The sequence below is a fragment of the Salvelinus namaycush genome, chromosome 24 (assembly GCF_016432855.1).
Source record: "Salvelinus namaycush isolate Seneca chromosome 24, SaNama_1.0, whole genome shotgun sequence".
Taxonomy (NCBI): Eukaryota; Metazoa; Chordata; class Actinopteri; order Salmoniformes; family Salmonidae; genus Salvelinus; species Salvelinus namaycush.
The window spans coordinates 10474896-10498148 of NC_052330.1; the positions used below are offsets into that span (position 1 = coordinate 10474896).

The window sequence follows — 23253 nt, forward strand, 5'->3', positions numbered from 1 at the left end:
GTCTGTTTGCATATATTTTAGAGGCTATTTATACCGAACATGTGAATGAATAAAACGTGTATAAACTGTATTTATAATTAGAGTACCAGTCAAAAGTTTGAACACACCTACTCATTCCAGGGCTTTTCTTTATTTTACTATTTTCTACATTGTAGAATAATAGTGAAGACATCTGTCCAAACTTTTGACTGGTACTGTATATAAAATGTATATAAAATAATTATCTTACACAATTTCTGATATATCACATGCCTTACTTTTATTTTCCTGCATAAGTAAAATTAGGATTATGCCACTACTGCCATTCATTCCAATTAGACTGGTGGCTGCCATTTCCACTACTTTCCGGAGTTTGAGGGTTTATGACATAGCCTCTCGAGTAATTGAATAGGATCTTGATGCCGGGGATGTCATCAACATGTTTTGTTTTTCAGCACGAGTGGAAGTACGAAGACAAGAAGGCCATGACACGCGAGGACTTCATGGACGTGCTGTTTTATGTTGACTACGTCCTCATCAAGGCTTCCCATGGGAACATGATGAGACACAGCAGGTGAGCTCTCCTCTCTGTCTTTGTCTGAACACACAATGGGCTAGACTGAAACATACTGTTAGAGGGCTGTTTACTCTACACCCTTTCTTTTAGTATCATGGTCAGATTAATCATGTCATGTTAACATGGATAACCCTCTGCATTTAACAGTGACATGTTCATTCCATTTAACGAACAGGGGGCAATAGCGTTTGATAATATCATGTTTCAAGTATAGTTGTATTGTTGACATTGGCTCACGTGGCTGTCGCACTCCCTGTCTCTATCTCTCTCTCTACTAAACGCAGGATCTCTGAGATTTCTATGGAGGTGGCAGAGGAGGGAAGGCCGTCCGTGGAGAGTGAGCGGGCTCACCAGATAGAGAAGTGTGACTGCCCCCTGGGCTACTCCGGCCTGTCCTGCGAGGTAAGTTGGCTAGCCACTGAGCCAGCTGTGTCTCTGTGTCTCCCATCAGAGCATCAGCCATGGCGACAGGGTCATCCATCAGAGAGGGCTATGTGTGTGTGTGTGTGTGTGTGTGTGTGTGTGTGTGTGTGTGTGTGTGTGTGTGTGTGTGTGTGTGTGTGTGTGTGTGTGTGTGTGTGTGTGTGTGTGTGTGTGTGTGTGTGTGTGTGTGTGTGTGTGTCAGTCACGGTCCAATCAAAGCCACAGACATGGAGACAGGAGGAAACAGCTGTTAGAAACACTCCACAAGACAATTCTTCTTGTCAAAACTGCCAGCTCTCTCTCTCTCTCTCTCTCTCCCTCTCTTTCTCACAGCTCCATCCAGACACATCTAAAGCTCCCCCACTCTTTAGCGCGGCTCTAATACACTCCTAATTAACTCTTGTGTTACTACGACAACTTCCATCCAAACCTGAGTGTTACTGATGTGTCTCCTACTGGATTCCTCATAAAGGTGGCTATAAGCAAACCAGACAGATGGCACGTATTTGAAGCTGCCACATAGTTAATAAAGTATTTTTAAACAGGCGTTTAACGTGTTTGCTGGGAACAGATGGCTTCTCAAATTGACCCGATTAATTCTCAGTACGTGTGTCTCGTTGGAGCTCCAGTAGAGCCTGGCACTACCGTGAGCGGCTCGGGGGGGGGGGTGTAACAGCCTAACCAGTAACCGTGTGTCTGTCTCTGTTTCGCCCATCGGCAGGAATGTGGGGCCGGGTTTTACCGCCTGTCTGCCCGCAGCGGTGGCGCAGCCTCCAGAGCAGGCATCGGGAGCTGTGTGCAGTGCCAGTGCAACAGGCACAGTGAGGCCTGTGACCCAGAGACATCCATCTGCCAGGTAAGGTCTTTACAAAGTCCCCATGACCTGAGGAGAAGGGTGTCGTTGGCACTGGTTGGCAGGCTGCCCTGTGACTGCACCCATACCCGCCCACTCTACTCTACTCTACTCTCTGCCATAGATGGGTAATTAGCCCAACGCTTTACTTTTCAGCTCCGTTTCACATTTACATCAGCCCAGACCTTTATCTACCTTCTCAGCTCCCCTGGTTTTCAAACCAGCTCTCAGTCTAAACAGTTGAACTTTCTCCAAATGTAGAGGATCAGCAGATTTGTTCAGAAGCAATTTGATTGGCCACATGGTCCACTGTCACCAGGAAGTAGAGCATAGGTTAGTGTCTGGCGTAGATTTGACTTGGAAATACTAACAAAGATGTTACGCTAGAGAGAAGTCCATGCTGTTTAATGTGGAACATAATGTGCCCTTCAAATATAAAACAGGGCCTTTTGGTCAAGTTAATGACCAACAAAGCTCTTATTCTCTGCTTCCCAAATCTTCCCCTAGAGCACATGGACGCCAGCCCTGCCTCATGTTATAGTGTGGAACTAGAACTCTATGTTGTCAAAGCAATCCCAGCTTTCATTTGTATTTGTGCTAATAACAATATCATTTGCATTTTACGGAGCAGGCAAATTGAAAATGTTAAATGAGTTTGTACAGCGTAATTTGGTTAATTGAGGTACACAGGAAGTTAATGAACGTCTTTGGAATACCACGGCTCAGTAGGCCGCAACTTCCGCTGACTGATTAGTATTGCCTTTCTCAATTGTCAGTTTGGCACTTTTTCTCAGACAGAGTGGTTGAGAGAGGAGAGGAAAACAGCTCTGGGCTGACAGAGCTCACACTCTGGAAGGGCCCTCACTTCAAAACAACAGCTAAAATACATCCACCCTCCACCTCGACAGCCACTGGGTTTTAGTTTGATTCTGCAGGTGTAGCCTATTTGGAGTGAATGGTTGTGAATGTGGATATGATATTAGTGAAGGGACGGGGGTGTCTTCTCTACAGAACTGCCAGCACAACACAGAGGGGGACAGGTGTGAACGCTGTGCCCCAGGATACTATGGTGTAGTGAGGGGCAGACCCGATGACTGCAAGCCCTGTGCCTGCCCCCTCACCAACCATGAGAACAAGTAGGTCACAGAGACACAGGTGCATGGCTCTACTACTGTACAATAAAGCAGCTCTCATCTGTAGTTCTCTCGTTCTCTCAGTTTCAGCCCTACCTGTGTAACAGAGGGATTCAACGACTACCGCTGTACTGCCTGCCCTGAGGGCTATGAGGGAAAGTACTGTGAGAGGTACGAACTCTCTCCTCAACATTTACAAACCCCAACATGCTTTTTGTGAATCATACTGAACTCACCTCATCAGGGACCTTGCCGCCCCACATTGCTAACTGAACATCACTTTCTGTTAGTTTACTACTCTAAACTCTAAACCTTGTTGTCGCTCCTCTAGATGTGCCACGGGTTACCACGGCGACCCCCGTGCCCCCGGCGGGAAGTGTGAGGAGTGTAAGTGTGACCCGTACGGGGCGTGGCCCCAACCGTGTGACCCCCGCTCAGGCCAGTGCCGCTGCCGACCCGGGGCCACTGGACGCACCTGCAGCCAGTGCATGGAGAGGCATGTGTGTGGGCCCTCTGGGATTGTGTGTATGTATACTAATATAACTTACTATAGCACTGTTTTCAATACACACACAAACACAATTACTAGTACAGAAAATCAGCAAGGTTTCTTTGTAGGACTTTCTTGGTTGTTTTTGTTCATTCAATATTCTAGACTAAGACTTTTTATTTTTTATTTTTTTTTACCTTTTATGTGAGTCTAAAGTGGTAGAAAATTACTTAGGGGACAGTTGTAAAACTGCTTAGTTAGCCAGGCCTTGAGGATTAGAATATTCATAAGAGGGAATTTAGAGTTTATTGAATTCAAAGACTTTGTAGTGATTTTTTACAAATTATTATTTTTACTTTTATTTATTCAGGCGAAACCAATTGAGGCCAGGGTCTCATTCTTAATGGTGCCCTGAGAACAAGCAATTCTCAAATCAACATGATAATTCAATAAAACAGCAACAAAAAAAATACACTACAACATACCACAGATACACTACATTTCAACAACACACATAAGTTATTGCAATCAACCAAAACACTCGCAAACCTCTGTGAATGTGTTCCTCATCAGCGTTCTAAACTGCCCTATTGGCACCAGAGAATCAAGAGGTAATGAGGATGGTAAATGATTCCAAACATAAAGGCTGATTTACCTAGGGACCTTAAGAGTTAACAAACCTTGTGAGCGGGTTTGGTACCTTGTATTTGAGTCGATGTCCATGCACCGCGTAAATCTAATTTGCATTGTAAAAAAATCCCCATAAACATCTGTCTGTTTAAGCTAGAGATATCAGTTGTTTTGCATGAGCTGTGTCTCAATCCACCGCATCTGCATTGGCAGGTGGCAGAGCGACAGCAGTGGTTGTCAGACCAGGAGACATCCTGAAAATGTGTCTTCTCACAAAAACGTCTGTAGCGTCCGAACGGTATAATATGACCCCTTTATGTAAAGATGAGACTCTCGTGTACACGTACATGATGGCTGTTTTGCTCTAGAACGCCCACAAGCTTCACAAGACTCGTCTGAAGGTAGCCCGGTACCAGTTAAAATAATTTATGGAAATATATATGTGTATATAGTGCCCCAAAAAGTTAAATATGGTTAAAATAAATAAATAAACTCAGCTTTCTTATATCTCTCAAATATAGGACATACAGTATGTGACTTGTTTCAGGAAACTAGGCGTATGTCGCGTGTTACTACTTCACAGGAGCGCCATTTGAACCTAAACTTACATTTTTGATCAAAATGCGTTTTTGGGCAGAAATGCCTAAATAACAAACTTTTATGCCATCTGCAAATATAATTACAGTTGTTAAAGTACGAGCCTAGTTGGTTTAGCCATGGAAAAAGTCAGCAACCTTCCCGCTAGCCATGATTGGCTGAAATAATGAGTGGGCTGGACATGCCGAGAGATGAGTTTGGATTGGTCTGCCATGTAGCAGCTTCTGTCTATAATATGAGGTGGTCAGTATGTGTAGGTAATCATTTCTAACGCTGCTTTTTTGAAAGATATCACGTAGTAGAACTGCGTAAGTGTTGCTCTCCACTTTCTGGAGGACCGAGTTTTGAAATCAGTGGAATTAGAGTATGATAGCTAAGGAGATTCTGGCATTTGATTGCAAATATGCAGACTGGGTCGAAAAGACAACACACAGAAGGCTGTTGTATTAAACACCTGTCTCCGGATTACATCTTCAAACTAAGGAAAACCATGGCACCCGTGGCAGAGAGGGAGACGCGTCCATCCATGTATACGGGTAAGAGAGTCTAGCTAGCTACATTTTCAGATATTACACATTTCTAATTTAACATAACGTATATGATCTGTGTTGTAATATTATTCGTATCTCAGAGCCATTAGCATTTCTAGTTATAGCTTAATGTTAGCTAGCTAACATGCAGATACCATGCAGATTCATGCATGGTAGTAACTTTATGAGTTGGGATTATGGTTAATTGTATAGCTAGCTAGCTACATGTCTAAACAAAAGACTTCACTATGCAAGTAACTATTTCAATAGATTGTTTATGATGTCACTGCAACAACTGTCGATAGACGTAGCTGGTAAATTAGCTCTGGCTATCTATTCCGATTTCAGAGTACTCTCGTCTGAGTGTGCCAGAGCGCAGAATAACTGACGAATTTACGAATGCTCAACACCCGTTTAGTATGGCCGGTGTCAGTAAACGCTGCCAAAAAAAGTGTAATTAAATTGTTGCCAGCAGCACAGTTGCAGTCACCAACGCTCTGGATAACATAAAAACAGCCTAACCAGCTCTGCTAGGGCGTGTAAAATGGTCAGTGAGCTGTTATCTTATTTGTGTCTGGAATAAGCTAGCAAGCTAGCCAACGTTAGCCAGTTAGCTCGGGTGCTTGACTGCTGTTGTTAGGTCAGAACTCTCGGATCAACCCTACTTTTCACCCAGAGCGTCCAGTGTGCGCGCTCTGAACACTGCGAGAGCGAAATGCTCTGAATTAACGGACGGACAATCTGACAACGCTCTCAGTTTATGAACACACAGAGCACACTCTGGCACATCAAATTAAGTTAATGAACACACCCATTAAATTTACGAACACACCCGTAGTATAAGCCAGCCTTTAGTTTTGAAATATTTGGTTGTATAGTACATAGCCTCACATGTGAATCCTTAAAGAGATGGGTGGGGCTAAAGCTTAAAAGAGTGTGAACGATGCTGAATGGGTGTAGACAAAGGTGAGCTCTCCAGTAGGTACCAAAACATTCAAAGGACATTTTCTCAAAAGTGAGGTTACAAGTTTAGCAACTTTCAAAGCAGAATTACTTGTATAATACGTGTATGATATACCATTTTCTAGCTCTATACTATCTTCAGTTTCTTGGCAATTACTCACATGGAATAGCCTTCATTTCTCAGAAAAAGAATAGCCTGACGAGTTTCAGAAGAAAATACTTTGTTTCTGGACATTTTGAGACTGTAATCGAACCCACAAATGCTGATGCTCCAGATACTCAACTAGTCTAAAGAAGGCCAGTTTTATTGCTTCTTTAATCAGCACAACAGTGTTCAGCTGTGCTAACATAATTGCAAAATGTTTTTCTAATGATCAATTAGCCTTTTAAAATGATAAACTTGGATTAGCTAACCCAATGTGCCATTGGAACACAGGAGTGATGATTGCTGATAATGGGCCTCTGTACGCCTATGTAGATATTCCATAAACAATTTGCAGTTTCCAGCTACAATAGTCATTTACAACATTAACAATGTCTACACTGTATTTCTGATCGATTTGATGTTATTTTAATTCAGAAAAATTTGCTTTTCTTTCAAAAACAACGACATTTCTAAGTGACCCAAACTTTTGAATGGTAGTGTATATACAAAAGTATGTGGACACCCCTTCAAATGGATGGATTCGGCTATTTCAGCCACACCCATTGCTGACACACGTGTATAGAACCGAGCACACAGCTGTGCACTCTCCATAGACAAACATTGGCAGTAGAAGGGCCTTACTGAAGAGCTCAGTGACTTTCAACGTGGCACCGTCATAGGATGCCACCTTTCCAACAAGTCAGTCGGTCAAATTTCTGCCCTGGTAGAGCTGCCCCAGTCAACTGTAAGTGTTGTTATTGTAAAGTGGAAACATCTAGGAGCAACAACGGCTCAGCCGCGAAATGGTAGGCCACACACGCTCACAGAATGGGACTGCCGAGTGCTGAAATGAGTAACGTGTAAAAACCGCCTTTCCTCAGTTGCAACACTCTACCCAGTTCAAAACTGCCTCTGGAAGCAAGTTAGCACAATAACTGTTTGTCGGGGGCTTCATGAAATGGGTTTCAATGGCCGAGCAGCCGCACACAAGCCTAATATCACCCTGCGCAATGCCAAGCATCAGCTGGAGTGGTGTAAAGCTCGCCACCATTGGACTCTGGAGCATGGGAAACGCGTTCTCTGGAGTGATGAATCACGCTGCACCATCTGGCAGTCCGATGGATGAATCTGGGTTTGCCGGATTTCAGGAGAACGCTACCTGCCCAAATGCATAGTGCCAACTGTAAAGTTTGGTGGAGGAGGAATATTGGTCTTTGGCTGTTTTTCATGGTTCAGCTTAGTTCCAGTGAAGGGAAATCTTAACGCTACAGCATTATATATATTCTGTGCTTCCAACTTTGTGGCAACAGTTTGGGGAAGGCCCTTCCTGTTTCAACATGACAATGCCCACTTGCACAAAGCGAGGTCCATAAAGAAATGGTTTGTCAAGACTGGTGTGGAAGAACGTAATTGGCCTGCACAGAGCCCTGACCTCTACCCCATCTAACACCATTGGGACGAATTGGAACGCAGACTTTGAGCCAGGCCTAATCGCCCTACATCAGTCCCCGACCTCACTAATGGTCTTGTGGCTGAATGGAAGCAAGTCCCTGCAGCAATGTTCCGACATCTAGTGGAAAGCCTTTCCAGAAGAGTGGAGGCTGTTATAGCAGCAAAGGGGGGGCCAACTCTATATTAATGCCCATGATTTTGGAATGAGATGTCCACATACTTTTGGTCATGTAGTGTATATTGGAAGCTTGTGCAGCAGAGCTTTATTAACAAAAAAGGAGAAATTAAGTGATCTACGGAAATTTAGAGAGGGCCAGCTGACCTTCTGATTAAGGATGCAGTGAGTGTTAAACCTGTCACCTGTGATAAAGTGAAGCACGCTATGGTACACTGCATCCAAGGATTTTAGGTTAGTGGCTGCTGCATTCTGATAAAAGGTGCCACCATAATCAAGATCTGGCAGGAAGGTTGCTTGTACAACCTGTTTCCTGCTGTTTAGAGAGAGGCATGATGTAGTTCTATAAAAGAAGCTTACTTTAAATCTCAGCTTCTTAACTAGCTCATCCATATGTTGTTTAAACTTCAAATGTTTGTCAATCCAAAATCCCAGATATTTAAGGACGGGAACCTGCTCAAAGAGAAAGTCCTCCAGTGCCATCTGTGTGTAGACCATCTGAAATATTTCTAAGAGATTTAGACATACATTCAGTTTTTCCTCTGTTAAGTATCAACAAAATCAGATTGCAGCTATAACATAGCCTGGTCATCAGTAGGGTCAATAGCATACAGAATGTAACAGGTTTTTGCAGATAGACCAATATTATTAATATAAATAGTAAAGAAAACAGGTCCTGAAATCTACCCCTGTGGGACACCTTTAGTAATATCAAGGTAACTTGACACCATCAGAAAGCACACATGGTGTCCTGTCTGACAGATAGTTCCCAAACCAATTGCAAGACACCTGGAATGAGTAGGTGATGGTTGACAGTATCAAAGGCCTTGGATAGGTCTATAAATATGGCAGCACAGTGAATCCTACGATCTAAGCAATTTAACACATCATTTAAGACAAGCGTAGCTGCTTAAACAGTGCTATGTCTCGGTCTTAAACCAGACATTAAGAATATAATTTGGAGTTAAAAAAGTTATTAGCTGAGCGTTTGCCAGTGATTCTAATATTTTTGCAAGGCAACATAGTTTAGAAATGGGCAATAGTTATCTAGGTTAGAAGGATCCCCGCCTTTGTGAAGGGGGAGGACATGTGTCGCCTTCCAGATCTTAGAGATAGCACCAGAAGCAATTTTTGAATAAAAAAAGTGGGTCAAAGGTTATATAATGATGGGGGCAGAAAGCTGCAGTAAAAAGGGATCAAGCTATTCATTTCCTGTGAATTTTTGTACATACATTTTTTGCAAGGCACTTAGTACAAGTACAGCATTGACATAACATTTTTCAATTTTTTTAAGAGTGAGTGCCTGGAAGTGCATCATTCTCTGCTATCTGTTTAGAGGTGTATAAGGAATTTCTCTAGTGGAACGAGGTATTTTCAAAAATGATTCTTTCAAATAGGTGGCCAGCTGAAGCCTAATGGTTATAAAAAGCACCACAAATTTCATTTTTGTCTGTTATGGTACCAGAGGCTGTCATAACCTGCTGGGGTAATGAAGAGGTGGAATTACATTTTACCACTTTCCAGAATTTAGCTGGAATTTTCACCACTCTCAGATACACAATTGAAGAAGTATGTTGACTTTGCTTTTCTAACCAGAGTAAGACATCTATTTCTCAAATGTCTGAAGGACTGCTAGTCAGAGATAGAATCAGTCAATAGTAGCCTTAGCCCAAGCTAAGTTTATTTCATCAAATCTTTCAGACAATTCATGCGTAAACCATGGGTTAGATCTGCCCTTTACCCTTAATCTTTTATATGGGGCATGCTTATCTGCAACATAGTTAAAAAGAAAGGTAAGACATTTAAGGGCCTGATCCAAATCAGAGATAGAGGACACACCCAATCATACAACCCCAGATCATACAGGAAATTTTGCTTATTGAAAGTTCAAAAATGTATTTTTGTAATAATGCGCAAACACAATTTTGGTAGTTTAGTATCTCTAATGCAGACGATGGTCACTGAGCTCGTTAGCAAAGATTCCAATGGCTGTATACTTATGAGGGGCGTTTGTCAGAAATAGTAGATTTTTCAGGCTGTTTTAAGTTGGGGCAGGTTGGTTTAGTTATCAGTTGAGTTCAATTTAGCTCAGTGCAAATATCTTTCAGTTTATCTGATACTGGCATCAACCAATCCAGGTTAAGATCCCCTGATGTTAATAATTCAGATTTAGCATAGCACAGCAAGTCCGATCATTTGCTTTGAGCAATTGGCAGGGCCGAGGGAGACAATGTACTACAGGCTATATTATATACAGTATATCCCACAGCAGACAACATGTTATCCCAAGCGCCAATCCCAAAGTAAACAAAGATGGCGGCCACTATATTTGTCAAAAAAGAAGTCGAAGTTATCAAAGCTTCATTTGTAACATTGTTTGCTCTTGAATTATTGTAATTTGTTTGAGACTACATGTTATCATACTTCAGGCAATGAATAGTACTGTATGTTGTAGATACCATTCTGTAGGCTACGGTGCCAACTAACCTGGCAAGCTGACTATCTGAAATAATGTCTAACTGTTCCCAGTCGTGGACTCTAGCAGGTTTCCTGAAGCAGTGATGGTAGGGGTCCACTGCTTGTTAGATACAGTATGTCAGATGATTCAGGTGAAACTGATTGGGTGCATGTTGTTTTGCCTTTGGGGAGGGTAACAGGATTTGCATGTATTTCATGCAGTGTGTGCATTTTGGAGTGTTTTATCACAAACTCTCACATTCACAGGATGTGTGCTCTCTTACTGTGTGGATTGTCAGGCCTTCCTCCTTTATAACAGCGGGTCTATAAAAAAAAACTTTTCTGACATGTTAATTTCTCAACTCATTTTTTATGTGGGAAAATCCAGGAGAAATTCGAAGGATATGATAAATTCACACATGGTTTGTTGATTGTAGTGGTGTGTGTGTGCGTGTGTGTACTGTGTGTGTTTTGTTTCTCGTTGCTTGTGGCATGTCGAACACTCATAATGGGCTGCCAAAAGCCGTTTCACACTGTGTTAAATTTCACGCTCGAGATCCCTTCCCCCAGTGCTGCTCCTGTGTAATCTTAAACCAGCACAGAAACTCCAGGATTCTCCCAAGCCTAAAGAGTAGAGGATAGAGGATGGCTACCTTGAAGGGTTTTCAAAGAGTGGTTGTGTCTTTTGAAAGAGCGCTGGTGTGTGTGGGGGAATGGGATGAAACTAAACTAAACAAGGTGAAGGAAGAGGAAGCTGCGGTTCAACCCGTTCCACCATGTCGCTCAGATTAAAAAGCACTTCTCCCAGACTTTGTCCTCTTCTCCGGTGCTAACATAGTCGCCCTTGTACATACCCCACATGAAAAAAGTCTATAGTATACTATGGTATAAATACTATAGTATTCACAGTATAATTTTTGCAGACTTTACTGTAGTATTCCCTGTAATGTTTTTGTGGGCATGTATTTATTGTAGTATACTGTAGTATTCATAATTAACTATAGTATAAATTCTGTAGTACAATAAAACTGTAGTATATACTGTAGTAATTAATGTAATATTTTTGCATACTGTAGTTTACTATAGTATTTACTGTAGTGTTTTTGCAGACAGTACTATAGTATTTACTATCGTGTTTTTGTTCTTTGACATAGAAGTGGAGGCCTACTGGAGAAATACAAAAATAGCACATTTTCCATAACCTGTAGGCAGGTAGGACTGGGGTCTGAACAGATAGTTCAGAGCTTCTGCTCTTTTCTGTAATCTGTAGGGAACACAATATATGGTATATACTTGGCATGTACGTTTCTCACTTACGGGTGGCACAAATTGGGCTATGGAGGACTGGAATGGGCAAGGTATACCCAAATTAAATACTGTAGTGTTTACTAAAAAAGTGTAGTGTTTTTGCAGATTGTAGTGTTTTTGCAGACATTACTGTAGTACTTATTATACTATTTTACAGTATACTACTACATTCTATAGTAGGTACTACACATGATCGAGGGATACTCCAGTGTGTAATATAGTATTCTACAGTATACTACAATTTACTACAGAATTCTATAGTAAGTCCTGTAGTATTCTATAGTAAACTAGTATTTTTTTCATGTGTGACAGTGCATGTCCCTTTGGTAGAGATGTTGCCAGGCAACAAGCTACCATAAGCATCCCCATGCACTTGGGGTTGACCCTTTGACCCCAAGTAGAGTGTCTTGGTGTCCCAATGAGAGACTGTCCCAGTGTCCCCCATATACACACCCACACACAGCTTCAGTGCTCAGTGTCACCCATATACACACCCACACACAGCTTCAGTGCTCAGTGTCACCCTGACCACACACGTTAGCTGGGATTATTATTTGATTCTCTGAACGAGCCTGAACGCTCTCTAATGGTTTTAATTGGTGTCATTAGAGACCACTCGTCATTAGAGGTTTCTAACTGCCATGGTGTGTGTGTGTGCGTGTTGGTGTCGGTGTGTGTGTGTGTGTTACAGCCTGCGATGATGACTGTGCCGGGCTCCTCATCAGAGATATGGATAGACTGCATCGTATCATCACCAGTGTCAACCTCACCACCCCTCTGCCACCGCCCTACAAAGTCCTCTACCGGTTTGAGAACATGACGCAGGAACTCAAGGTGAATAGAAAGCACCCAAACACTTCCTTTAGTGTTCACCTCCGCTCCAAAGAGAGAGTACTACAATATTCCTGTATTAGACAAATCTATGATATCTAGATCCCTAAGATCAGGTTTGTCTCTGTAGGCCTACATTCAATTTGGCGTGTTTGTTTACTCACACTAGTGAGTACCTGACTGAATTGCTAAGGTGAACAGAATCAGTTGTGATTAAGTTGCCCACCTCGACAAGGTGCTGTGTAAATATCTCTCAGCTGTTAATGTCTCAGGGGGGGACGTGGGGCCCGACTCACACCCCGGTTTCAAACACTCCTCATATCCCCTCCAGACAATACCATAGCTTCACTCCGTTCAGCTAACGGCATCCACCTCTCTCTCTCACACAAAGACCAAAGACACAAACACCACACTCTGTAACAGTGATATAACAGTGATATATTACACAAACAGTGGCATTCAAACGCATCTCAGCTGTGCGATAACAAGAGTGAAATTTCCCCCAAATCCTCGGAAAGCAGAGGAGATGGAGCTGGAGATATAAGGCACAACAAAGATGCAGATTATTGCTAAAGGGCATCATGAGGGGGGCCAATGAAGACATCACTTGATTGCTACCCTCATGTGGAAAGCCAGATCATTGGCTCAAGCTGCGTTTTTGGAGTCCACTGAGCTAATGCCCTTTTCCAGCTGCTGGTGCTCTGCTTCTTATAGGCCTGTGAGGAGATGTCTGGCAGGAGCCCTACTGGCATAACACTGATGAATTGGGCTGGGGTGGATGGTTAAATACAGGGTATCGAGCAGAGGCTCACACCTCACTCACCAGACCCATGGTGATTTAAACAGTAGATGACCTTTCTGCCTAATGCCCCATTCTGACATTCTCCCCTGTGTATGTGTGTGTGTGTGTGTGTGTGTGTGTGTGTGTGTGTGTGTGTGTGTGTGTGTGTGTGTGTGTGTGTGTGTGTGTGTGTGTGTGTGTGTGTGTGTGTGTGTGTGTGTGTGCACGTGCACGTGTCTTCCACACAGCACATGCTCTCGCCACAGAATTCGCCGGAGAGGCGCCTGCAGCTGGCCGACAGTAACCTGGGCAGCCTGGTGACAGAGATGGACGATCTGCTGAGTCGGGTAGGTAGGACACTCAGGCCAGGCTGACACTGTCCACTCCTGAGTTCCCAGGGGCTGGCACTACTGTCCCTGTGGCCACTATGTGGCTGTCCTGGCTTCCTCATCACAGTCTAGTAAATGGGTCAACTGAAACTGGACCATCCCAATTCATAAAGCGTTCAAGACAGCCTTGTATGTACGCTTACAATAATTAGTGTGAAAGATATAGGCAGTTGTGAGTGAAGGTTTTTATTTATTTTATAAAACCAATTGGAATGACAAGGTTAGCCAATCAATATTTTGATTGATGTTAGGTCATATGTTAGCTTTCAATTGATACATACAGTCAAAAGAAAGTGAGCATTACAACAATAGATTGTTTTGTTTATTTTTCTCAAATGAATCTGTCATTAAAAGAAAGATATCAACTTCAAGTGAGGACAGGAACCGAGAACTGAAAACAGATGAATACTTTTGTATTTAACTTTAGATACCGGTTCTAGCAAGGTTTTCTTTGTGTCTGAGAACATAGAATGTTCTGTTGCAGAAAGATCCTTGGATAGACAAGAAAAGAAAGGAAAGATAACTAATGTAAAATATACTGTGTCTGTAAAATGTATACACTGTAGCTAGAAGTATAAGCCTAAGTATTGTTGTCTATTAGTTTACCCCAATTAGGGGAGAGGTGGTAGGGTTAGGGGAAAATAATAAAGAAGGAAAATATATTTAATACCATATATATATATTTAAAATAATATATATATTTACAAAAATACAAAATATATATATATATGGGTGATTGGAAAGGATGCAGACAATTACATTGCTAGAAGCCACACTCTAAATTGCAGGGGTTTAATGGCACAAGCGGGGAGCCTAGCCAACAGCGAGTTGCCGTAGTCCAGACGGGAGATGAAGTGCCTGGATTAGGACATGTACCGCTTCCTGTGTGATGCAGGGTCGTACTCTATGGATGTTATAGAGCAACACAAACACAAGCATTTCGCTAAGACCTTACAGTGAAATGCTTACTTACAAGCCCTTAACCAACAATGCAGTTTTAAGAAAAATAAGTGTTAAGTAAAAAATAGATAAGTACATTTAAAAAAAATGTAAGTAACAAATAATTAGAGAGCAGCAGTAAAATAACAGTAGCGAGGCTATATACAGTGGGTACCGGTACAGAGTCAATGTGCGGGGGCTCAGGTTAGTCTAGGTAATTGAGGTAATATGTACATGTAGGTAGAGTTAAAGTGACTATGCATAGATAATAAACAGAGAGTAGCAGCAGTGTAAAAGAGGGGGGTGGCAATGCAAATAGTCTGGGTAGCCATTTGACTAGCTATTCAGGAGTCTTATGGCTTGGGGGTACTTGGCACTCCAGTACCGCTCGCCGTGTGGTAGCACAGACAACAGTCTATGACTAGGGTGGCTGGAGTCTTTGACAATTTTTAGGGCCGTCCTTTAGATATAGAGATCCTGGATAGCTGGAAGCTTGGCCCCAGTGATGTTCTGGGCCGTAAACACTACCCTCTGTAGTGCCTTGCTTTTGGAGGCAGAGCAGTTGCCATACCAGGCAGTGATGCAACCAGTCAGGGTGCTCTCGATGGTACAGCTATAGAACTTTTTGAGGATCTGAGGACCCATGCCAAATCTTTTCAGTCTCCCGAGGGGGAATAGGCTTTGTCGTGTCCTCTTCACAACTGTCTTGGTGTGTTTGGACCATGATAGCTTGTTGGTGATGTGGAAACAAAGGAACTTGAAGCTCTCAACCTGCTCCACTACAGCCCTGTCGATGAGAATGGGGGCGGGCTCGGTCCTCCTTTTCCTGTTGTCCACAATCATCTCCTTTGTCTTGATCACGTTGAGGGAGAGGTTGTTATCCTGGGATCACACGGCCAGGTCTCTGACCTCCTCCCTATAGGCTGTCTCATCGTTGTCGGTGATCACGCCTACCACTGTTGTGTCATCGGCAAACTTAATGATGGTGTTGGAGTCGTGCCCGGCCATGCAGTCATGGGTGAACATTAAGTACAGGAGGGGACTGAGCACGCACCCCTGAGGGGCCCCTGTGTTGAGGATCAGTGTGGTGGATATGTTTTACCTACCCTTACCACCTGGGGGGGGGGGGGGGGGGGGGGGCCGTCAGGAAGTCCAGGATCCAGTTGCAGAGGGAGGTGTTTAGTCCCAGGGTCCTTAGCTTAGTGTCGAGCTTTGAGGGCACTATGGTGTTGAACGCTGAGCTGTAGTCAATGAATAGCATTCTCACATACATGTTCCTTTTGTCCAGGTGGGCTAAGGACAGTGTGGAGTGCAATAGAGATTGCATCATCTGTGGATCTGTTGGGGCGGTATGCAAATTGGAGTGGGTCTAGGGTTTCTGGGATAATGGTGCTGATGTGAGCCATGACCAGCCTTTCAAAGGTCTGTCCATTGCTCGTGTTTCTTGGCCCAAGCAAGTCTCTTCTTATTATTGTTGTCCTTTAGTAGTGGTTTCTTTGCAGCAATTTGTCCATGAAGGACTGATTCAGTCTAATTCTAATGAACTTATCCTCTGCAGCAGATTTAACTCTGGGTCTTCCTTTCCTGTGGCTGTCCTCATGAAAGCCAATTTCATCATAGCACTTAATGGTTTTTCCAACTGCACTTGAAGAAACTTTCAAAGTTCTTGAAATATTCCGGATTGACTGACCTTCATGTCTTAAAGTAATGATGGACTGTCGTTTCTCTTTGCTTATTTGAGCTGTTCTTGCCATAATATGGACTTGGTCTTTTACCAAATAGAGCTATCTTCTGTATACCACCCCTACCTTGTCACAACACACCTGATTGGCTCAAATGCATTAAGAAGGAAAGAAATTCCACAAATTAACTATTAACAAGGCACACCTGTTAATTGAAATTAATTCCAGGTGACTACCTCATGAAGCTGGTTGAGAGAATACCAACAAGTGTGCAAAGCTGTCATCAAGGCAAAGGGTGGCTACGTTGAAGAATCTAACAAAAAAGATATATTTTGATTTGTTTAATGTTTTTTTCTGTTTACTACATGATTCCATATGTGTTATTTCATAGTTTTGATGTCTTCACTATTATTCTACAGTGTAGAAAATAGTAAAAATGAAGAAAAACCCTTGAATGAGTAGGTGTGTCCAAACTTTTGACTGGTACAATACATCCCTCATTTTCCTCACTGAAACTAAGTGTGCAAGGTTGATTCAAAGTCTTTGAGGTGACCAGGACATGAGTGTGTCCTGACAGGGTGAGGAGACAAAGTAGCCAGCCAGTGGTGGTTGTAGTTCTGGGGCCTGACCAGTTTGCACAGTTAACTGGTTATTCGGGGCAAGCTGTAGCGACAACGGTACTATCCTTCCTGTATGTCTGGCGGAGTATTGGGGCTTTGAGATGATCCGTTTCCATTTCGCTATAGGCAATCAGCAGATGCACCTTGCATACCAAAGAAACCCATTGCCTAACAACTGGAATGTTATCCCTACCTGAATGATGCCGGGGATACTCCAGTAGTGGAATGGTTGCTTGTCTGGTTGTGAAAGAGCTGTCACAAACAGACTTGCCTTTAGAGTTTTTTATGTTAAATGTGGCGTAGTCCTGCAGGTCACGTCCTACATATGTCTCTATATTTGTTTGGAAGTCAGGTAGGATGATAATATGGCCGTTATAGACTGGGGCACGCCCAGCAGGAGATGTGATGAGTAACAGCACCTGTGAGGGTGACCAGGTTACTTAGACGTTAGTTCGAGTGTAGCTGGCTCATAGACTATGACTGAGAAGCATTGATTGTGAGGGACATAGCACAGGTCCACACCCATATAAATTTGAAGATGATCCCTGGGCTTCAATGGACAGTAAAATAATTGTAGAGGAGATGGAGATGATCAAGCAACTGTCTCACAGCCAATCCCCAGCCACCATAAACTATCACATACAGCAAGTTTTACCATCCCAATGTGCCTCTTGTTTGCCATAAATGGCATATGTCCTTATAGAGATGTTGGGAATACTGCAGATTCCCAGACCAATGCATGAGTCACCCCAGCATGAAAGCCCAGTTCAGGTGTCAAATGGGCTGGCCAGCCAGGGTTGGTAGCAAAATAGGTACATATGAGGACAATGCACGCCAGCAATTTCCAGACGGCGTTTTGGCTATTGAATGGCCTACTGACAAGTGGCAGTCTATTTCCATGGTGTCTCTGTCTAGTAACTGCCTGAGAAGAGGACTGATTGTGGAATGGGTTTATCAAGGACAGTTCTGGGAGATTAAGGATGGCATTGACATTGGAGAGGTGCAATTCCTATGACATATGAAGGCCCAATAAGATGGCATTGACTGTCAGATTGTGTTGTTTCATTGTAGTGAACTCCTGCCTTATGCGCTTGTCGTGTGTGGTTGCATCTTCCCCATACACCATAATGACGCCAAGTCAACACGGCAACTCCAGGGCAGACAGCCAGGATGGTGGACATTATTGTCTGGAAGAAGCAATGTGCCAGCTCAACCCAAACACGATAAGAGTGCATCGAAACATTCCAATGTGCATCACAAATGCAGTGAGCCAGCAGAAGGTCTTGTTGGATTCAGGCAGACGTATTGGACTAGCAATTAATCAAAGCTCACTTCTAAATGGTAAGGAGGCGACTTAAAGGAAACTTCACTCAAAAACGATCTTTTGGTGCTTGTTTCATTTGTCCATTGTTGATATACACTGAGTGTACAAAACATTAGGAACACCTTCCTTGCACCCCCTTTTGCCCTCAGAACAGCCTCAATTTGTTGGGGCATGGACTCTACTAAGGGGCAAAAACGGGCACCACAGGGATGCTGGCCCATGTTGACTCCAATGCTTCCCACAGTTGTGTCAAGTAGGCTGGATATTCTTTGGGTGGTGGACCATTCTTGATACACACAGAAAACTGATGAGCGTGAAAAACACACATACGCAATCCATGTCTCAATTGTCTCAAGGCTTAAAAATCCTACTTTAACCTGTCTCCTCCCCTTCATATACACTGATTGAAGTGGATTTAATAGGTGACATCAATACGGGACCATAGCTTTCACCTGGATTCACCTGGTCAGTCTATGTCATGGAAAGAGCAGGTGTTCCTAATGTTTTATACACTCAGTGTAGTACCAAAGTGTTTTGCGTGTTAGCAATCAGTGCAGCGTTTTGCATGATATGATGCTAAATGCATCATACCAGCTGTATTTCTGTATTTCGAAAGATACATATCTTGAAAACTTGATTGATGACATACAAAAAATTTGAAATATAGTATATCAATAATAGACTAATGAAACAAATACCATGGGTGGAGTTTTCCCTGGAGGGGCAAGTTATATCACAGTGGGGGCAAGTTGTAGAGCTAGGGAGAGGGTGGTCAGAGTCCAGGGTTGGATTCTCTTTCCTTTCGTTGGAGCCTCCCAGTTGCCTCATTGATTCTCAAAGATGCTCGGGTCTTGGAATGCTTTGTGTTGCCGTGCCAAGTAGAATGCTTCCTTTTTATACTGTATATCCAGACAAATGTGTCTGAATGTATATGGTGGGCATATTGGATTCTTAACATAGTTAAAGTACACAAAAATATGCTTGAGTACAGGTCATAAGTACAGTACACAAATCTGAAAAATGTATCTCATTTAAAACATGCACAGATATGCACGTGATTAAACCACCGTGTAATGGTAATGTGGCAGCCATATTGGATTTTGGATGCCGTATTGATTTGGAGTCAAGTCTAGCGGGGCCGTCTAATGTAATTGCAAGAGTGGAGGCGAAACATATAAAATCCACAGAGGAACCTTTCACTGGAAAAAAATGCCAGTTTTCAGTGTCTGAGCCCACTTGCCTTAGAGCTGATAACAACAGACACAACATGTTCAACTGTATCCGAATTTTAGCAATATCAGAGTTAGCCATTTTGGGTTGCATGAGCTTGCATGAGCATTGTTCTGCACTTTTTGAGTTTAGGGGGTGTTTTCCTGAGAGCCAATTACAATAGCCACATCAACAAAAAAACATGTGTTAATGTATGTATATTTGTCAGGCAGGACCATACAGCACTGAGAGCTTGGAAATTTGTAACCCGCTATGGGCCAGTTTACCAGAAACGGATTACCAAACTGAAGTTTTCATTAATCTTAAATATTAATAATTGATATTTCCGCCGATTATATCTGTGTGTTTACAGGTCTATATTTCCAAAATGCTTTAATGTTTGTTTGTGTATGTAGGGCAGACAATTAACTACTTGTATTTCACATATTAGCAATATCAGGGCTTGCAATATTGGGTTACATGGGCTTATGTTGCCCCCCCCCCCCTCCTCCTCCAGCAAGGTATAATTCTGCGCTGTTTGAGTTATGGGGGTATGTCACAACATAACAACTTTTGCAGTAAAATATGTTTATACAACCATTCATTCCATTTATGGGAGACCTTAGAGATATGGAAAAACATGGCTGTGCTTTGTAATACTTCGGGTAGGGATATCTCAAAAACTTAAACCCTTTTTGAGAATTGGCCACTAGCCTGTGGTGCTCAGCTGCTTGAATCCCTCAATCATTATTTTTTAATCTATAGAGGATTTCTGAAAGGTCATACCAGCTCTGACTGGTGGTTATGAAATAGATTTGTTTGACCAGGTACTCTGAGGCTGTCCATTGTTAGACCATAGGGGGCCACAGGATTCAGGATAGGAAACATGCAATCAAGGGTCCATCTTGAATGAACACTGAACACTGGCACATCCTGGATTGGTTTATCTCTAGCCATCAGTTCATGTCCATCCAACTGATTGAGTGTGTGTGTGTGTGTGTGTGTGTTCTTGCTCAGGCGACCAAAGTGTCGGCAGACGGCGAGCAAACAGGTGACGATGCTAATAGAATCCACAAACGAGCTGAAGACCTGGAACTTTTCGTCAAGAACACCCTACTGGCTGCAGAAGGTACTGGGTCTACATTCCTATAAGATCCTCCCATTTAAAAAAACAGTTAAATCTAAATGACTTTCCTGCCATAATGCTAGCTTAGTGTCTGAGAGCAGAGTACTAATTCAGTGTTGTAAAGGGCGGAGGGTCAGGATGTTGAGGGAATTAGTGCCTGGGCTCTGTGCTGTGTCCTCTGCTCTGTGATTAGGCGCCTCTGTGCTGTGACATTCTCTCTGGGTTGAAATTGGAAGATGATTCACTTGATAAAGGGCCTAGTCGCTGTAGCCGTGGAGCCATGTAAAGGCCTAATTAATAGGGATGGAGGATGGGGTCTGGAGAAGGCGGTATAATCAGAGTGGACTGGCACGTGGTGGCTCCTCACTGTGGGCAACGTGATTAGTGTCAGCAGGGAACATTTCTCCACCCAGCCTCGCTTGCCTCGCTTGCATGGACTAGCCCCGCTCCACGCTCTACAGCAGGTGGGACTGGTACTGCCAGATCTATGCGGCACACATACACACACACACACACATAGACATAGACACACGCACACACATAGACACACACACACACACACATACACATAGACATCAAGCATTTCGCTACACCCATAATAACTTCTGCTAAATATGTGTATGTGACCAATACAATTTGATTTAATTTGATTTACACACACACACACACACACACAGACACACACACACACACACACACACACACACACACACACACACACACACACACACACACACACACACACACACACACACACACACACACAAGGAGACACACACACACAGAGAGACACACACACACACACACACACACACACACACACACACACATAGAGACACACACACACATAAACATGCACACAAACCTTCACTGAAGCTCAAACACAGTCTCTGACCCTTCACAGGATTGGACTGGTTCAAATGGGCTATTAACATGTCTACTGATTGAGCGCAATGACACACTTAACAGATGCCATCCTCATTTACATTAAAATAGTATCTTCTGAAAGATTTCCAAAAAGCAATGAACACACTGAAAGTCAAATTCACAGAGCATGTCTCACTTAACTTCCCCACAGATTTTCATAAGCACATCGAGCAGCTCGTGAAAGCGGTCAGGAAGAGATTGGATAGTTTTTTTCATGCTGATGCATTCGTAAACGAATCAATCTGATGATGCGATCCACGGGAACGTTTGTGTTTAATTGCCTTTGAAACATGGTATGTAATTATTCCTCACCGGGCTCCTTTAATAGGTATATATTTTGTCTTTGTAATGCCATGAAATGTTTATGTTGGAACTCTTCAGGAATGTAAGGAACGCATCCAATTAAGCCTCATCTTCATCTTTTATTTGATGATCTGTTTTCTAATTAGAACCCAGCCGGAGCAACTTCTCTCCCCGTCTCTTTTGAACTGATTGGGTTTTTGATTTCAAAGACCACATTCATTTGATTAAAGTACATTGTTTTGTCAAGCAGAATTTGAATGTCTTTGAATCAACCTAAAAAGAAGCCTCCATTGCCATTTGAATGGGATGTAAAAAAGTGAAACTTTTCTGCTTTTGTTGTCCATCACTTTGTTCTGCCTTGCCTTTGAGCCGCTCATCTAATCTGGGCGCTAGCTAGCTGCTTCTGTAGCTCATCCATCTGTGCTCTGAGAACACACACTCAAAGGCTTGGCTGTGTGCACATAACACGCACATGAGCATGAGCTCATTGCTAATCGTGGCATCTAGTGTAGGTCAAAAGTAGTACACACTTCCTGTACTAACTAACTGGCCGTTGGGCGGGTTGAGAGGCCAGGGTGGATTCAGCATGGCTCTTTGATGTTAGCAGCCTAGCGAACAGACGCACAGCCTTTTCAGATCCCCCCTCTCTCTTTCTCTCTCTCTCTTTCTCTCTCTCTCTCTCTCTCTCTGTCTCTCTCTGTCTCTCTGTCTCTCTGTCTCTCTCTCTCTCTCTCTCTCTCTCTCTCTCTCTCTCTCTCTCTCTCTCTCTCTCTCTCTGTCTGTCTCTCTGTCTCTCTGTCTCTCTCTCTCTCTCTCTCTCTCTCTCTCTCTCGCTCTCTCGCTCTCTCTGTCTCTATCTGTCTCTCTCTCTCTCTCTCGCTCTCTCGCTCTCTCGCTCTCTCTCTCTCTCTCTCTGTGCTGCCACTTTAACATGTGGTAGTCAGTCTGGATGTCTGCCTCCAACATAATGGTAATCTTCATGGCATGTCAAAGCAGCAGCAGTGTGTTTTGATGAGAGGAGACATGTCTCAAACACTGTTTGATTTCTATAACACATTCTGTTCTCAGGCTTTCAGCTAGAGGTGACAGTATAGGACACTATCAGGAGATGGAGAATTGGGCCTTATGGCAGTGTGTATGTGTGTGTGTGTTTGCAAGTGCGTGTTAAAATGAGAATGGCTTCCCCGTGTCCTCTAGTTCTGAAGGTCAAGGCTTCAGAGCTGAATGAGACTCTGGGCAGGAGGAACGGAGCTCCAGAGAAGAGCCTAAACGAGATGCACCAGGAGATCGAGACCATGTTAGCCGAGCTCCGCAAACGCCAGCTGGGAGGCAAGAAGCACATCTCAGAGGAGGAGCTGGGGTAAGGTCTGACTAGCTTGAGAGACTAGCAGAGAGATGTCAAGCTATTGT

General features: G+C 43.2%; 1 protein-coding gene across 1 annotated transcript in view; it reads left to right on the forward strand.

Annotated features, from left to right (window-relative positions):
* The window catches only part of lama2 (laminin, alpha 2), a 132608-nt gene that overhangs the window by 88820 nt on the left and 20535 nt on the right, over positions 1-23253 (forward strand). The window contains exons 29-38 of the mRNA XM_038962589.1: positions 435-553; positions 841-958; positions 1701-1835; positions 2844-2968; positions 3050-3136; positions 3297-3490; positions 12404-12546; positions 13573-13671; positions 20505-20616; positions 23041-23203. Coding sequence (XP_038818517.1) covers positions 435-553; positions 841-958; positions 1701-1835; positions 2844-2968; positions 3050-3136; positions 3297-3490; positions 12404-12546; positions 13573-13671; positions 20505-20616; positions 23041-23203 — 1295 coding nt within the window. The remainder of the gene's footprint in view (positions 1-434; positions 554-840; positions 959-1700; positions 1836-2843; positions 2969-3049; positions 3137-3296; positions 3491-12403; positions 12547-13572; positions 13672-20504; positions 20617-23040; positions 23204-23253) is intronic.